The sequence below is a fragment of the Oryctolagus cuniculus genome, chromosome 8 (assembly GCF_051225735.1).
Source record: "Oryctolagus cuniculus isolate XC-2025 breed Fujian yellow rabbit chromosome 8, ASM5122573v1, whole genome shotgun sequence".
Taxonomy (NCBI): domain Eukaryota; kingdom Metazoa; phylum Chordata; class Mammalia; order Lagomorpha; family Leporidae; genus Oryctolagus; species Oryctolagus cuniculus.
This window is the reverse complement of record NC_142874.1, coordinates 6210720-6229095: the sequence shown is the minus strand read 5'-3', so window position 1 is coordinate 6229095 and position 18376 is coordinate 6210720. Positions and strand designations below refer to the sequence as shown.

Genomic DNA, 18376 nt, shown 5'->3' with positions numbered 1-18376 from the left:
TCCACAGGAAAAAGGCTGAGATCAGACAAATTTCATCAAACACATTTTGATATCATCTTCATTTTTCAAAAGAGATTTTTCTATTTGAAAGGCAAAGTTACAGAGAGGGAGGAGAAGAAAAATTGGGGGAGGAGGGAGAGAGAGAAAGAGAGCTTCCAGATATCTGCTGGTTCACTCCCAAAACGGCCATAGCAACTAGGGCTGGGCCAGGCCAAAGCCAGGAGCCTGGAACTCCACCTGAGTCTCCCACGTGAGTGCAGAGGCCCAAGCACTTGGGCCATCTTTTGTTGCTTCCCCAGGTGCACTGCAGGGAGCTGGATCCGAAATGCAGCAGCTGGGCCTCGAGCCATCACTCAAGTGGGACGCCAGCATCGCAGCTGGCGTCCTAACCACTGCTCCACAGCACTGGCCCCCTGGCCCCATCATCTTCATTTTCTACTGAGCCTTGAGAAGCACTCTGAATTCTGAACATGGTTTGGTTGGGGCTAGTATTAACGATACTAATTTCTGTGTCAACAGAAGGCTATCAAACAGAAATAAGCCAGTTCCTGCCAAACAAGAGGCCAAGCCTCCTGATGTGAGACCAAAGACCTCTCTCTGTCACACGCACCTCCATCACTAAAAGCATGCACGGTTTTCTTAAGAATATAGGCAACACAGTATGTTATATCTGTTTATTTTCCAGCTTATACAAACTGGATGTAGAAGCATAAACATAGTACATTTCTACCATCTTCAACAAAAATATAACCAATATGTACAATTATTGTATTAAAAATACAAAAGGGATACAGACTCCACCAATGTCTTTCTAAAAGACATACAGGTACAAGTAGTATCAAAAGTATGAGGAAATCACCAGTTAATTGTACATTCTGCACTTGACATCACAGAGCGAACTGAGATTAGCAGTCCTATGTTCTACGATTACTTAATGTTCAGATAACATTTGTGCAACTTGTGGTAGAGCTAGATTTTTGTCTTTCTATATGCACATGAGGTCCATAGCCTATATAATAAAACTGGCAAAGAATGCATATTACATGTAAAATTACAAATGCATAATTGACAATGTAATATATAAGCAAGTAGACAAATGCCATGATACAGGAGAGAAATATTAAATAAAGCACTGACATTGTTTGATACAGTGAAAAAACACTGCAATTCGACTTTTAAAATTTGAAGCTATTTACGTTTATCTACTGATCAATATGATCAGCTGAATTTAATGGAAAAAAAATCCAAGACCAGCAGCTCCTCACATTTGAGTACTACTCGGATTGGCAGCCTTCGCATTTCCGGAGTCTGTGCAAAAACAACACAAAAACAGAGTGGAGGGGTCATTTCAGTCCGTACGGGGTTAATAGCAGCTGTGAGCAGACGGGTGCTACACGTAGACCTTCTCCACACGCTCTGTCCGTAAAGCCACTTCATGGGTAGTCTCTGATGACTAACCTGCCTTGCGAAGGCTGGCAAGTCTAACCAGGTTTCTGATCTTTTATACCACGTTTAAAGGCGTGTTTATTCCCTAATGCCAATTCGGTAAAGGGAAGCTGTCTTGAAAGAGCAGTATTAACAGCTGGCATTAGCTCCAACACCCCAAGCTGCTTTCACTGCAATGCTATCCAGTTATAACTGTTTCTCTTAAAAAAAAAAAGAAAAGAAAAAAAACCTAAAATTCTCAATTAACAAAAATCTAAGAAACATAACTTAAATGCTGGGGTTTGCCATCTGTCTCAGTGGAGCAGGACACACCCTCAGATGACACTGTCCTGCCTCCGTAAGGCTCAAGAGGACGCAGGAGTCCCACTTCTCTCCCCTGGCCATGTGCAAACAGTTCTACAGAAGACCGCACCAACTGGGGAAGGGGTGGCGGCAGAGGCGTCTCGGCATGGAAGGAATTGGCCAATGTTTTAAACTTCCGGATAGGGCACTTCGCAGGTGAGGCCACAAGGACGTGGGAAGAGAGGGCTGTGAGCCCAGCCGTCCCCTTTTCTTGGTGTGGCCACACCGTGTCCGGCATATTTGGTTTTGCAGAAACCCAGGCTGGCAACCCTATTTAAGGATCAAAATAATACTGTAATCAATAAATGGATATAACATTTACTCTCTGAACACAATCTTTAAACTCCTTAAAAATAAAAATTAAAAAAAAAAAGACATTGTAAACAAGTGGACAAGCACTGTACTCAAAGGATTTCTTGTTTCTCTTTGTCTTCCTTGGTGGGTTCAAGGCCCCAAGTAGTTCAATGGCTAGCTTTTCTCATTATCCCAATGAGACCAAGTGCTGGGACTGGATTGAAATCTATAAGGAAGATTTAAAAAAAAAAAAAAAAAAATCCTTGCAGGCATTGAGAAGTGCAGCCAGAGTGAATCGTCTTGTCGCGGTGATCGTGGAATCTGGAATGACACTGTGTGACGTGGCAGGCAGCAGCAGTGGGCGCTCAGAGACTGCTGCACTGTGCATTTCAAGCAACAAAGTCTGCAAAGTGCCAGGGCAATTTCTTCACAGTATTTCACATGCAAAGGGGACGGGAAGAAGGGAGAAGAAGCCCCATGCTGCGTTAAGGCAGGGAAGGAGGCAAACTGGTCCACCACCCGCAGAATGCGAGTTCCAAGGCTCCGACGGGAGGGGCGTCTCTTGTGCTCTCCTTGTGGGTGGCTCACGCTGGGTCCAGAAACGCCTGTGCCTCAGACAGCAGAGACCTGCTCATCTTCTGCAAACACGGCAGGGAAGAGAAAAAAAGAATCGGTGAGCAAGCAAGCACTTTCTGGCCCTGCAGGTAATGCGTTCACTGACACGCTAAGTGGAGAAGTCACGGCTCCGCTTTCCAGTGTAACTCACGGTAGGATCCTTGTCCTGTTGTGGGGCAATGACTAATGCATCTAAGAAGTTTAAAACTGTACATGTGATGCATATCTTTAAACATGTACACCACACAAGAGGTACTGACACTTTTCTATTCATTGGTCAGAAAGTTATTAGCTACAAATTCATAAGATGCATATGCCACTTTTTAAATAATATAGTCATATATATATTAAACAGTCTAGAAGGATATATAAAAATGCTAACAGTGGTTGTCTGCAAGTGGTAGATTATAAGTAATTTTTATGTAATTAGTATAAGTAATTATTATGTCTTGCTTTTTTCTACAATGGTTGTGTACTAAAATCTAAAACCACAGAGGAAGCGGGGGTGCATGACGCCCCTCCTCATCCTTAACCCATTATGTTGAGGTGGATTTGCAAAAAGAAGCTAAAAAGTTTGACCCCTCTGAAATCTTTGGCCTTTCTTAAGCCATTTAGAAAAGAAAACTAAAACGACCAACATGACAAAGTCAGAAGCTTTAACCCTGGCCCAGAACCCGGACTCCCGTGCTGCGTGGGCAGCGGTCAGCCGACCCGTGCTAAGAAAGCAGCAATGCCCTGGGGACCCGTGGGCAGCCTCGGTGGCCGTGTGGAACCCAGGGCTTCAAGGACGCAGTACCTACCGTCCTCCTCGGTGGAAAACCCTGGGGACTGGTAGGGGGCAAGGCGCGGGTCCGACTCGTTGGGCTTGTGCCACTGAGGTTTGCTTGCAGGCCTGCTGCCCGCTGCGTGCCCAGGCGGCTGCTGAACCGGGGAAGGCCCAGCCGCATCCGAGGATCGGGCCACCATCCGGGACCTCTGAAGGGCCACGTTGTAGTCCGGGGGCTTCCTGGCTGGATGGGGGTGTCCTTCTGGAAAGTCCGTGATGGGAATTCCGATGTAGCCTGGAGGGGTGGGGGGGGGCTCTCGATACCTGCCCTCCTTCCGCGCTACAGTGGAGACAACGTACCAGCCGTTAGCCACTCTGAGAAGAGTATCTCATACTGCAAATACTTACTGAAGTGTTTTTTACATTTCTGAGACAGAATACGCAGCCCAGTAGCCAATGTGCTTTTGTCTGATAAGGGGCAGTGGCACAGGCCAGGGCAGGGATGTTGATTAGACAATTAATTAGACAACGGTTATCTCTGTGTGATAAAATTGGCAAGCGAAGCTATTAAGCAATGTAAGTATCTTCACTTTCGGAAATTTCATTTTTATTTATTTGAAAGGCAGAGCGGAGAGAAGAGAGAAACTGAGAAAGGAGAGAGAGCAGGAGAGAAACAGCAGTATCTTCATTCTCTGGGGCTGGGTCAGGCTGAGGCCAGGAGCTGGGACATCTATCCAGGTCTCCCACGCTGTGGCTGGGCCCAAGCACCAGGCAGCTATCATGTGCTGCCTCTGAGTGTGCTGGACCGGAAGCAGAGGCAGGATTTGATCCCAGGCACTCGCGTACGGGATGCGGGCATCCACAGGAGTGGCTTAACTCAATGAGCCAAATACCCATCCCCAGTACCTTTAACTTTAAAGGGGTTACTTCAAACCTTGTTTATGACTATAGGATAGTCATACGGTTAACACTTAACCTTTGGATTTATTGGAAAGATTTTTTTTTTTTTTGACAGGCAGAGTGGACAGTGAGAGAGAGAGACAGAGAGAAAGGTCTTCCTTTGCCGTTGGTTCACCCTCCAATGGCCGCCCCAGCCGGCGCGCTGCGGCCGGCGCACCGCGCTGATCCGATGGCAGGAGCCAGGTGCTTCTCCTGGTCTCCCATGGGGTGCAGGGCCCAAGCACTTGGGCCATCTTCCACTGCACTCCCGGGCCACAGCAGAGAGCTGGCCTGGAAGAGGGGCAACCAGGACAGAACTGGCGCCCCGACCGGGACTAGAACCCGGTGTGCCAGCGCCGCTAGGTGGAGGATTAGCCTAGTGAGCCGCGGCGCCGGCCCAAGATTAATGCAGAGCAGTAACATAACAAGAACCTAATACCATGCCTGGAACACGCAAGCACTTACGTCCCCTTTCCCGGGCCCTACCTGCCATCGTCATGGGGCTCTTGCCCCTGTCAGTTAGAGAATCAACTCCACATGACTTTCAGATCTTTGGACTTCACCTTGAAAACTAGTATGTTAAAATAAATTTGGAAAAGTAGTCGCCAAAAAGGGTAGCAACTTAAAAACCTTAATACTACACAGTATTAATATTTCTGAAAATCCTTTCATTTTGTATAATGTAAATATACATTTATAAATATCTGTTTTAATTTTTATTCAAGATGTACTGGTTCACTCCCAAAATGCCCACTATAGCCAGGGCTGGGGCTGGGGCTGGAGCCAGGAGCCAGGAACTCAACCCAGGTTTCTTCTGTGGGTGGCAGTGAGCCAACTACCTGAGCCATTATCTGCTGCTTCCCGACATGTGTGCTGGCAGAAAGGTTAGGGGCCGGAGCCAGGGATCAAACCCAGGCACTCCGACATGGGACACAGAGGTCTCTACTGCTGGGCCAAGTGTCTGGCCTTTTTAAAAACTCTTTAGTACTAGTGTACATGATCTAGGACATGGAATCTGTAAGAGGAAGTAAAAATCAGGTTTTAGTTTCTTTAACTTTCTAGATTTAACTGTTAGGAGCTATGCATTGTTATTCATTTCTTGGCAATAGAAATCCTGATGATTAGTTAAAAGAAAGCACAAGAAAAAGTTGAGCTTAAAAATATGCATCACCCAGGGCTGGCACCGTGGTGCAGTAGGTTAATCCTCTGCCTGTGGCACCAGCATCCCGTATGGGCGCCAGTTCTAGTCCTGGCTGCTCCTCTTCCGATCCAGCTCTCTGCTGTGGCCTGGGAAAGCAGCTGAAGATGATCCAAGTGCTTGGGGCCCTGTACCTATGTGGGAGACCCAGAAGAAGCTCCTGGCTCCTGGTTTTGGATCAGCCCAGCTCCAGCTGTTATGGCCATTTGGGGAGTGAACCAGCAGATGGAAGACCTTTCTGTCTCTCTCTCTCTCTGTCTGTAACTCTACCTCTCAAATAAATAAATAAAATCTTAAAAAAAATGCATAACTGTGATCTCCTTCTTCCTCTTAAGAGGATATTAAGCTTGACACCCTCTCAAGATTACTTATGACTACAATTTCTCTATTAATAAATAGTGACATTTGCAGTAGTTAAGACTCCAGAATTTTTTTTTTTTAATTTGAACGTCAAAGTTATAGAGAGACAGAGACAGATAGACAGAGATCTTCCATCAGTTGGTTCACTCCCCAAACGGCTGCAGTGGCCAGGGGTGGTCCATGCCAAAGCCAGGAGCCAGGAGCTTCTTCCTGGCCTCGCAGGTGGCTGGCAGGGGCCCAAGCACTTAAGCCAACTTTCATTGCTTTCCTAAGCCATTAGCAGGGAGCTGGATGGGAAGCTGAGCAGCTGGGACACAAACTGACGCCCATATGGAATGCCAGCGTCGCAGGAGGCAGCTTTACCCGCTACACCACGACACCGGTCCCCAGAATTTCTTACTCTACATCGTACAATCTATTCCTACACTTTGCTTAAACAGACATTAAATATGCCATAGAAAATACCTATTTTCCATACCCTTTAGGGAACACAGACGCCTTTACTCTGGGGACAGCAGCAGCACCTGCCCCGTTTTGGGAATCTGCCACCTGGGCAGACTCAGCGCTCTGCACAGCTCTCCTGTCCTCCTCACGCCCCGTGCTAACCCCGTGAAAGAAAACTGCTTAAGATCACTTCACAGATGAGGAGTCAGGCACGGTTTCCTGCTCTGCCGAATGTCACCACGCCAGTGTGCCTGGCTCCTAGCCCAGGCTCTCCTCACCACACTACCAATCACATCAGCAGCTCCAGGGCCTGCAGAAACTGTTCAGCACAGAAACAAATTTTCTGCGTAACAGAACCCACTGGAAGATGTTCAAGGATTTCTAAATCCAACTCAAGGTAACAAAGTAACATTTAAAACAGTCCCATCCAAAGAAAAGCTCTTCCTCTCTGAAGAATGGGAACTGTCCCGGTCATTTTCAGAGCACAAGGAAAAAGAGCAGACCGGACCCCGACCACTCGGACGGTCTACGGATTGACTGCTTTCTTGACCTGGAGTCCATCAGGGATCTTAATCACGACTCGCTTCAAAATGTACACAGCGCTAGCTTGGAAGCCCTGCACAGCAATGGGCGAAACAAAGCCAAGAACCACAGACACACAGTTTCCTCTTGGAACAAGTCAGTCACCACTCGGTAGCTTTTAAACTCACCAATGAGCCCCTTGGCCGTGCTCGACGTCGCGGCTATGTGGGCAGGCACGGGGACCGGCTTGGTGTCCTCCGCGGTCACCGGAGCTACGCTGCTGCTCTCCGCTTCCATGGAAACATCTTTCCCGCCCCGCCGCTTGATTGTGCCCGTGTCACCTTCCGAGTCCTCTCCCCAGTAACCTGTGGATGACGCCCAGCTGGCCCGGGACTGGGCTTGCTCCAGACTCTCTCTGCTTTGATTCTGCCTGTTATACTTGGTGCTATGATCAGAAAACATCATTTGGTCCATATGGCTGCTTGAGGCCCATAAGCCCGCAGGGTCCCCTGAATAATCAAAGTGGGTGTGCCCGAATGGCAGCGTCTCCCAGCTTCTCTGGTGCTGGATGGTCTGTATGTTGTCGTGGGAACCACTAGAGCAGGACGTCCAGCTCCCACGGCCGCTGTCGGCAGCGTCGAGGGAGGCGCGGTCCCCTTGATCTTGGGAAAGTTCCTCTGTGCTGGGAGAAGAGATCACTGTGGCCGTGGCATACAATCCTCGACTCTCAGACATCGCTGCGTAGGACCTAAGTGGTCAAAAGAAAATGAAACAAAGTGAAATGAAAACAGCAAACTGTTTTCTCACCTTGCCATGACTATGGAGACACTGACTTGTATAAAGACAGGGACATTTTCCCTACAAGGCTAAGGATGGCTCAATGCAATCTCATTGTTCCAGGAAGGCAACTGACACCAAGCAGCTGTGGTACAGGCTACAGTCACACTTCAGCACAGAACAGCTGTGTTTCAATAAAGGGAAACCTAGCAGGGGGAAAAAGTCCACACAACAAAAACATGGCCGGTGCCGTCGTAGCTCACTAGGCTAATCCTCTGCCTTGCAGCGCCAGCACACCAGGTTCTAGTCCCGGTCGGGGTGCCAGATTCTGTCCTGGTTGCCCCTCTTCCAGGCCAGCTCTCTGCTGTGGCCTGGGAGTGCAGTGGAGGATGGCCCAAGTGCTTGGACCCTGCACCCCATGGGAGACCAGGAGAAGCACCTGGCTCCTGGCTTTGGATCAGCGCGGTGCACCGGCCGTCGCGGCCACTGGGGGGATGAACCAACAAAAAAGGAAGACCTTTCTCTCTGTCTCTCTCTCTCACTGTCCACTCTGCCTGTCAAAACAACAACAACAACAAAAAAAACACAGCCTTGTGCTCGCAATCCAGGAAATCTGAAAATGCCATCGGGGTGGGAGGAAATTCTCCTCTTTCTAAAGATCCATTTATTTGTTTGAAAGGCAGAGTGATGGAGAGAGAGAGGCAGAGAGAGACACGGGAGCGATCTTCCACCAGCTGTTCTGCTCCCTACAGAGCTGCAAAGACCAGGGCTGGTCCAGATCTCCCATGTGGGTGGCAGGGGCCCAAGCACTTGGACCATCATCTGCAGCCTTCCAAGACTCATTAGCCAGACGCTGGACTGATAATTGAGCAAACGGGACTTGAACTGCACTCTGATACGGATGCTAGCATCACAGGACGCAACTTAACCTGCTGTCCTACAGTGCCAACCTCAAGAGGTAATTTCTTAGGCACTGTGTAAAATAAACACAAATACGTGGGGCAGGCATTTAGTTTAGCAGTGAAGCAGTGAGTAAGATGCCCACATTTATATTGTACTGCCTGCGTTTGAGTACCAGATCCACTCCTGATTCCAGCTTCCTGCTAATGCGCGCCTAGGAAGCAGCAGGTGATAGCTACAGTAGTTGGGTTCTGACCCCCATGTGAGAAATCTGGACTGAGTCCCGGGCTCCCAGTCTCAGCCCAGCCCAACCGTAACTGTGTCAGGCACTGAGGAAGAGAATGAACGTATCAAAGTATCTGTTTGTCTCCCTGGGCCTCTGAAATACATAAATAAATAGAAATGTTAAGGGGAAAGGATTCATTATTAAAACAGACATGAAAGCAGAGAGCGTGGAGGAAAGCCGCCTACCCCAGGCTGTACTGGTCGGGTTCAGTCATGGCCCGCCGCTCCATCCTGCCCACACCTAGGCTTGTCTCCACGATGCTGACAGAATGTCTCTGGCGCCGCTCCTCGTGCAGCGAGACTGGCACAGAGTCAAAAGAAGAATTGCTGACGATACTGGAGCGCGAGGAGATTTCACTGTGGCCAGAGTCCGAAAAGTTATCCACAGTTCCACTGGGAGCCAAGGTGTAGCCTGGACGAGAAGTGGAACCATGCCAGTTAGACACACAGAGTTACAGCATAAAAACTGCAGTCCACCAGACAGAAGCAGAAAGGAGCTGTGGGCACAGAGACGGCCGCTGAAGTAGGAGTTCACAATACTGTGTTCCTGGAGGAGACAGGTGACTAAGAGATAAGGTAATGCTTGCTGGAACATAGCTAAGCTGCTTAATCAATGGTTAGAGGGGGAGAATAAAGCATTGTTTACAAACTAGGAGAAGACACAGAAAGTACAGAGCCACATGACTATTCTCAGTCCCTTAGCGTTATATTACACTGATTGGGCTACATAAACGAAGCCATGATTTAAAAGTCAGATTTAAAAGCACATTTTTTTTTTTCAAACTGGAAGGTCAATAACTTATTTCCAACTGAGTTTTTAATTTTTAGAATTTTAACTATGGTACAGAATAATTCAACTGAAAATATGTGCATCCTACTTAAAATTGTAAGCAGACATTATAAATAAAGACTAAGAGACAACACCCAAAGAAGACATCTCTGGATTTGTGCCACTCCGTTTTTCAATTTTAATAATGCATTAGTGGAATCATATAAAAGCCCATTGTTCTGGAGGATGGATGTGCATTTTCTCTAGGCGATCACTATAAAAATGTCTATTTCCTGCCCTGAAAGGACCCTTAATTCTCCTTTCTACTGAAAATAATTTTGAAAGTCATAAAGAAAGAGGCTTGTTTTGATGCTTTGAATGTAAAAATCCAAAACTTTGTTCTTGGCACTTACATTTGTTCTTTTTTACAACAGTACTAAGGATCTCACATTAGTTCAATACTGATCTTACATGATGACACGCAATGTGAATTTTATCAGTGTCACACACACACACACACACACACACACACAAACCTGGACCATCTCAGTCTTCTCAATCTTTCAGCAAACTGGTAGCTCCTGATTTATTTCTTTCAAGGGTGCACAGGTCTTGATAAGGTTGCATGTGTGCGCCTACACAACGTGTTTTTATAAAGTCACACTGAAAGTTATGACAGACAAGGTGTAAGGCCTTCCCTGAATAGTGTGCTAAAAACGGAATCTCAGGTAGAGTGCTTGACATTGTAGGAATTCCCCATCTTCTGGAACCAGTGATAGGCTCCTCTCTTTCCCACCTGTTTCTGGTTCTATCACCCCCACCTATCCCACAGGCCCACTGTTATTGTTAATGGAGCGTTGTTACTCTTGTAACTGTTTTCACTGCTAAGAGAAGAGGAGGACCTGGTTAAGTCCAACCTCCTGGAACCAGAAGACCTCAGCTGACTGCCGCTGCACTTGACAACAGGATGAGAAAATAACTGAGTGACACCCACTGAGCCAGGGCCGGGCCGGGATCCGCACGGCACCTGCAGGGGTCGGAAACAGCCACAGCACAGCAGGATTTGCTCTGCCAGGGAAATCTCACAATTTGCTAACCTTTTTGGCCTTTCCCTGGGGAAAATCAATCCTAGCCATTTATTACTGACTTATACCCATTCAAGTAAAGGTTAGGAGGAGGTGGTAACCTGGAGAGAGATGTAGCAGAAAACTGGCTACCATTTTTCTTTTTTCTTTTTTTTTTGACAGGCAGAGTAGACAGTGAGAGAGAGAGAGAAAGAGAGAAAGGTCTTCCTTTGCCGTTGTTTCACCCTCCAATGGCCGCCGCGGCCGGCACATCGCGCTGATCTGAAGGCAGGAGCCAGGTGCTTCTCCTGGTCTCCCATGGGGTGCAGGGCCCAAGCACCTGGGCCATCCTCCACTGCACTCCCTGGCCACAGCAGAGAGCTGGCCTGGAAGAGGAGCAACCGGGACAGAATCTGGTGCCCCGACCAGGACTAGAACCCGGTGTGCCGGCGCCACTAGGTGGAGGATTAGCCTAGTGAGCCGCGTGTCTGGCTACCATTTTAATATGAGAAAGTATCAACCTAAGGAGATGCAGTCTCTTTATGAAATACGACAGCAACAAAAAGGTATCAAGACCTGTGTTAGTATATGAAGAAATAAATCAGGAATATATTAGTTTTCTAAAGGTCTTTACAGCTCTTTTTACCCAATATTAGTGCTCTATAAAAATATTAGAGAACATTTTAATAGACAAAGAGTTTCTTTTCCAAGTTACAATCAATAAAATAAATTTAAATGTATTTTAAAAGCTTTGACACTACTGTAAATATTAAAAAATAGATGTCAAAATCCTTTTAAATTTATTAAATGAGACAAATCCATTGAACCTTACAAACTGATGTTTAATGACTAAGGTTAAACATTAAGGAGTACATAATTCTGGAATTCATGCTAGCTGAAAGGCAGACGTTTTGACCAGAGCAAACAAGCAACTTCGCGGTACCTTTCCTGGGAGAGCTCTGGGGCGACGTGGGTGGAGAAGAGAGCTGGGAAGACGCGTTTGATATCGTATCCTCAGCCTGTTTCTTGTGACGCTCTAAACTTCCTTCTTCAGACAAAGAGAGAATTTTCTTTAAAGCTTGTGGAGAGTTTATGCCTGGAAAAGGAAGAAATGGCTAAAATATATCTCTTCAAGACTGAAAGAAATAACACTGATGACCGAAAAACTGTGTATTAACATTTCCTATCGTATTAGGTCTCCGCCGGTTTCCAATCTAACTGCTCTGTGTACTCTTCATCGATACCTGTTGCTCTGTTTCTCACTGGCATCTGCCAGAGGACAAAACACGGGCGCTTTTGATGTTTACTTTAGATTCTGAGCTTTAAAGTGGTTTTTTTATCCAAAAAATGGCAGGCCACAATGAGGAAAAAGTAGATGACTTATCAACATTTAAATTTGGGCTCAGAGTGGCACAGCTAAGAATATTTATTATCAGAAGAAACAGCTATTTTGGTACTGCTGGAGACCTTAATTCAAGGGAGGGAGGAGAAGAGTGAAGGACCAAGAGCTACTGAGAACTTCCTAGGAAAACTGACTAAAAGAGCCCGCGTGAGTTCCAAGTAAATAGATGAAAGAGAAGGCGGGAGCGCTGTGGGCGTGCTGTATCACAGAAACCACAAGTGTCCGGAGAAGGGAGTGAGCCGATGCCAAGTGCACAACCCAACAGGAAGAGGATGGAGGGAAAGGAACTACAAGTGAAATAAGGAAATCTTCCCCAACACGTATTTTTCAGAAATGAAGATTCTGGGGGCTGGTGTTGTGGCACACGAGATAAAGCCAACACCCACTATGCCGACATCCCATATGGGCGACAGTTCGAGTCCCAGCTGCTCCACTTCTGATCCAGCTCCTTGCTAATGCACTTGGGAAGGCACAGAAAAATGGCCCAAGTCCTTGGGCCCCTGCACCCATGTGGGAGACCCAGAAGAAGCTCCAGACTCCTGGTTTTGGACCCGCCCAGCTCTGGCTGTTGTGACCATTTGGGGAATGAACCAGTGGATGGAAGATCTCTTTCTCTGTATCTCTCTGTATCTGTGTGTCTGTGTGTGTGTGTGTGTGTGTAACTCTACCTTTCAAATTAATAAAATTAAACTTTTTTAAAAAAAGAAAAGATTTCATATCAAAATATTTTACAAAGCTTCTCATATTGTTATGACACACTCTCAACTACTTGTTTTGAAGATCAAAGAGATATGAGGGAAGGAAGGCGCTACAACCTCACACTAATTCAAATCAGTGCTAGTCACTGATGGTCACTTAGCAGAATCCATTAAAGAGGAGTCAATGAAATCCAACATAGATTTAGTCCTTCATTTTACCTCATGTAAGTGCTTTGGTATTGTTTTAACATAACTTTTTAAAGTCATTTTTAAAGTAATACAATAATTAAATGTAGAAATACTAATATACACAGTAAAATGAAAATACAGCTGCATTAGAGTCACATGAATGGTTTTGACTTGGAAAAAAATTTCCAAGGTGAGCATCACATAAAGATTCAAAAAAGTTCTGCCTTTTAAACAATGTAGATGGATGTGAAGATTATACTAGAAAATTGCTAAATACTTCAAAAGTAGTTTTAGAAATGATAAAGACATTGATATAAAACATATAAAGTGCTTTGAACAAAATTATTTCATGAATTACAGTGTGTGGGGGGACGAACTTAAGCATCTATAAAGTGATATATAATGTGACTTTAAATATAGTCTTAAATTGAATAAACATCATAAGACAACACATGGTACCATTTCTCTAGGGCAATGCCTGCCTGAGACCGTCAAAATTTCTATTCTAACAATGCTTCCTTTTTGAGAACAGGATGCCCTGTGGTTAGAGGTTCTTCCTCAGGCTGTCCGGCCAGAACAAGCTGGATCCAAGATGGCCATCTCAGTGACCTCCAGTTGACCTCAAAATGCATTTTAATATAATTTCCAAGCTAAATGAAACACCTAATGACCACTAAGACAGGGAAGAGTGGACCACAAAGGAAGAAAAAGAGGTGGCATGCAAGTTAAGTGAAATCCCCACCTATTCCAAGAGGAAAATAAAAAGAGTATTCTTGGCCGGCGCTGTGGCTCACTAGGCTAATCCTCCACCTTGCGGCGCCGGCACACCGGGTTCTAGTCCTGGTCGGGGCGCCGGATTCTGTCCTGGTTGCCCCTCTTCCAGGCCAGCTCTCTGCTGTGGCCAGGGAGTGCAGTGGAGGATGGCCCAGGTGCTTGGGCCCTGCACCTCATGGGAGACCAGGAGAAGCACCTGGCTCCTGCCATTGGATCAGCGCAGTGCACCAGCCGTGGCGGCCATTGGAGGGTGAACCAACGGCAAAAAGGAAGACCTTTCTCTCTGTCTCTGTCTCTGTCTCTCACTGTCCACTCTGCCTGTCCAAAAGAAAAAAAAGAATGTTCCTCTCGTTCATTAGCATGCCTGATCCTTACTCACCTTGCCCTGTATCTAGGACTCCTGAGCCCTCAGCAACTTGAGAAGATGGTTTGAGAGCAAGGCTCGTGCTTTTTCCATTCTGTGGCCATTGAACAAACTTACACTCCTGATGCTCAAATTTTGGTTTCACTATTCAAGGAGGGCGGGCGACCAGCATTATGTTGGTAACAGATTTGGCGACCACAGAGGGGCTTATCACCATCTTCCTGTTAGGGAAAGTTGCATTTAACCTCCCCACTCCATTACTGGAGACGCCTGAAGTCGCCTGGGACTTTCAGATGTATTTACTGGGCTAACTTGGAGGTTGCGTCTTTAACGATTCAACGACTCTCAACAGCGGGAAGGGTTTGGATTGAGGAAAGCACACCCTGGGATAAACAGGCTGGTGGTGTCTGCCCCAAAACGAGGGTCATGCATGGGGGTCTTGGCACCAGGTCATGATCCCACCTCGATTAAAGGTTCCGACTCCAAGCTCCTGAGAAGGTGGGTGAGGGACGGCATCCCTCCCTGGAAAGCGAGTGGCCTGGAAGTGACTGCAGCCTCCTGGTAAGATCATCCGTTAGTCACACACCTGTCTTTCACTGCGCTTCCTCCTGCGCAAGTTTTTCTAACTTGAGTCCTTCTCACGTCCTGGCTCCCTTTCGACCTCAGCGGCTGCCCTCGGGAAGGTTTCCCTCCCACCTTCCCCTCCCTCACACGTGGGCAGCTGACTTGCAGACTCCAGCTTTCTCTGTCTCATTCCTGGACCGAGAACTTGCTCTCGCTCCTTTTAATGTACAGGGACTGCCCCCTTCTTGGGTGACCTCCCTAATCTCAAAGGTACTCTCCAGGAAAGAGCGGGTAATCTTATCATTTTCAAGAACTGAGTAGGCAAGGCCTTAAACACCCACTTTCCTGATGTTTTCAGGCTCTTTATCTTTAAAAGGGATGCCCCAACTTTTCCTTACTCTACCTCCACTTCCTCAGGGCCCTTACCTCTCTCATCAGTCAAGAACTCGTTGGCTAGCCTCTTTCCCTCTTCCCTTTAACCTTCTTTCTATTCCTTCTTACTTCCTCTGTTGAGGTTCCTCTGATAGGTTCTTCATAGGAATCCATAGGATTCCCGGAACCCAAGATACTATCTTTTTATTTATTTATTTATTTGACAGGTAGAGTTATAGACAATGAAAGAGAGAGACAGAGAGAAAGGTCTTCCCTCCATTGGTTCTCTCCCCAAATGGCCACCACAGCCAGTGCTGCGTGGATCCGAAGGCAGGAGCCAGGTGCTTCCTCCTGGTCTCCCATGTGGGTGCAGGGCCCAAGCACTTGGGCCATCCTCCACTGCCTTCCCAGACCACAGCAGAGAGCTGGCCTGGAAGAGGAGCAGCCGGAATATAAAGCAGCAGGTGCCACAGGCATAGGCTTAGCCTATGCCACAGCACTGGCCCCAGAGCGTTTTCTTTTTTTAAACTTTTTTTTTGTTTGTGAACAAATTTCACGTATTTCATATATACAGATTTTTTTTTATCTTTTATTTTTTTATTTATTTATTTTTTTTATTTTTGACAGGCAGAGTGGACAGTGAGAGAGAGAGACAGAGAGAAAGGTCTTCCTTTGCCGTTGGTTCACCCTCCAATGGCCGCCGCGGCCAGCGCGCTGCGGCCAGCGCACCGCGCTGATCCGATGGCAGGAGCCAGGAGCCAGGTGCTTTTCCTGGTCTCCCATGGGGTGCAGGGCCCAAGCACCTGGGCCATCCTCCACTGCACTCCCTGGCCACAGCAGAGGGCTGGCTTGGAAGAGGGACAACCGGGACAGAATCCGGCGCCCCGACCAGGACTAGAACCCGGTGTGCCGGCGCCGCTAGGCGGAGGATTAGCCTAGTGAGCCGCGGCGCCGGCCCATATATACAGATTTAATGATTCTTCCCAACCTATCCTTCCTCCTCCACACACTTCCACCATCTTTCTTCCATCCTATGTTTTAATATTTATAATGACATACTTTCAATTTACTTTGTAATCACAAGCTTAACCCTCCACCAAATAAAAAATTCAAAAATAGTAAGTAGAAAAATCACTGTTCTTCAAGATTATAGATGACAGCTGTAAACAATAATCAAATCTCAAAATGTCCATTTTGCTCACACAGCTTTTTTGTGCTCTGTGTATTAATTACCACAAATCAGGGAAAACACAATATTTGCCTTTCAGGCACTGGCTTATTTCATTGAGCATAATGGTTTCCAGTTGCATCCATTTTGTTGCAAAAGACGGGATTTCATTCATTATTCATTATTTTTTTTTACAGCTGCGTACTATTCCATAGTGTATATATACCGAATTGTCTTTATCTGGTCTTCAGTTGATGCACATCTGAGTTGATTCCATATCTTAGCTATTGTGCACTGAGAATTGAGAGGCAATAAACACGGAGTACAAATAACTCTTTTGCATGGTGATTTCATTTCCTTTGGGCAAATTCCCAGGAGTGGATACGGCTGGGAACATGGTGGATCTGTTTCAGATTTCTGAGGAACCTTCATGCTGTCTTCTATATGGTGGCACTAGTTTACATTCCCACCAACAGTGCACTTGGGTGCCTTTTCTCAGCCATCCTTACCAGCATTTATTGGTGTTTTTTTTTTTTTTTTGGATGCTAGACATTTTTTTTTTTTGACAGGCAGAGTGGACAGTGAGAGAGAGAGAGAGAGAGAAAGGTCTTCCTTTGCCGTTGGTTCACCCTCCAATGGCCGCTCCAATGGCACCCTGCTGATCCGATGGCAGGAGCTAGGTGCTTCTCCTGGTCTCCCATGGGGTGCAGGGCCCAAGTACTTGGGCCATCCTCCACTGCACTCCCGGGCCACAGCAGAGAGCTGGCCTGGAAGAGGGGCAACCAGGACAGAATCCGCACCCCGACCGGGACTAGAACCCAGTGTGCCGGCGCCGCTAGGTGGAGGATTAGCCTAGTGAGCCGTGGTGCCAGCCCCAGCACCATTTGTTGAAGAGACTGTCCTTGCTCCAAGGATTGACTGTAGCCCCTTTGTCAAAGACTAGTGGATTACAGATGTGCAGATTAATTTCTGGGGTTTCTGTTCTGATGCCAATGCCAGGCTGTTTTGATTCTAACTGCCCTGTAGTATGTTTTGAAATCTGGGATTGTGATGCCTCTGGCTTTGTTTTTGTTGTTTAAGACTGCTTTAGCGATTCAGGGTCTTTTGTGTTTCCATATGGATTTTAGCACTGTTCTTTCTAGATCTGAGAAGAACGTCTTTGGTATTTTGATAGGAATTGCACTGAATGTGTAAATTTCTTTGGGTAGTATGCACATTTTGAAGATATTAATTCTTCCAATCCACGAATTTGAAAGATTTTTACATTTTTTTGGTCTCCTCCTATTTTTTTCTTCAATGTTTTGTAATTATCATTGTAGGGATCTTTCACCTCCTTGGTTCAATTTATTACAAAGTCTTTAGATATTTTTGTAGTGATTGTGAGTGGGACTGATCTCACAAGTTCTCTCTCAGTCACAGCATTAAGATCAGATCTTACCTAACTTTGGGGCAGCTGTATGTCTACAGATAAACCCTCAATATTGAGGTTCCCAAGGAAGAGTGATCCTTGTCAGCCTTGGCCTTCCCAGCCCTGATCGAGAGGACCAAATCAAAAAGTAGACTTCTTGGGTCGTTAACAAAAGCAGGGAGGGCCAAGACAGTCCCAACCCCTAACTGCCCAGTCCAGATAAAAATAAAGCCAGGGTATGAGAATACCAACGAAAAACACTCTTCTCTCCATCTGCACGGTGGTACATGAACTTAGCCTATTGTGGATGATCTACTGGGGCAAAGGTTGCTCTGACCACGTTAGTCTCCCTGTAATACCCTCCTCATTCTTCCTGTGATGAATCGACAAGGCAAACACCGACTACCATAGGACCTGGGGACAGTAAATGAATCTATAGGGACATTCACCCAGCGGAGCCTAATCCTTACATTCTCTGCTGTCTACTTTTCTACCAAATCAGTTCTGGCACTCTGTTTTAGATCTTAAACACGCCTTCTTTAGCATATCCCTTGCTCCAGAATCCCAGTTATCTTTTTTGCTTTGAATGGGAAGACCCCCAAAACACACAAAACCATGAACTATGTTGCATAGTCAAGAGTTCATGAGCTCTTCTACCTTATTTGGGGCAGCTCAAAAGCCCTGAAACAGGGAACCACACTCCACTAGGTAGCCGA

The 18376-nt window shown here is 46.5% G+C and overlaps 1 protein-coding gene across 10 annotated transcripts in view; it reads right to left on the bottom strand.

Moving 5' to 3' along the window:
- Positions 1-660: 660 nt before the first annotated feature.
- The window catches only part of RAPGEF2 (Rap guanine nucleotide exchange factor 2), a 274024-nt gene continuing 256308 nt past the window's right edge, over positions 661-18376 (bottom strand). For all 10 annotated transcript variants that reach the window (XM_008273491.5, XM_051831661.3, XM_008273492.5 and 7 more), the window contains 5 exons: positions 11665-11817; positions 9075-9300; positions 7115-7674; positions 3498-3803; positions 661-2720 (listed from right to left, as the gene is read on the bottom strand). In XM_008273491.5, the coding sequence (XP_008271713.2) occupies positions 2695-2720; positions 3498-3803; positions 7115-7674; positions 9075-9300; positions 11665-11817 (1271 nt within the window). In that variant the 3' untranslated portion in view covers positions 661-2694. The remainder of the gene's footprint in view (positions 2721-3497; positions 3804-7114; positions 7675-9074; positions 9301-11664; positions 11818-18376) is intronic.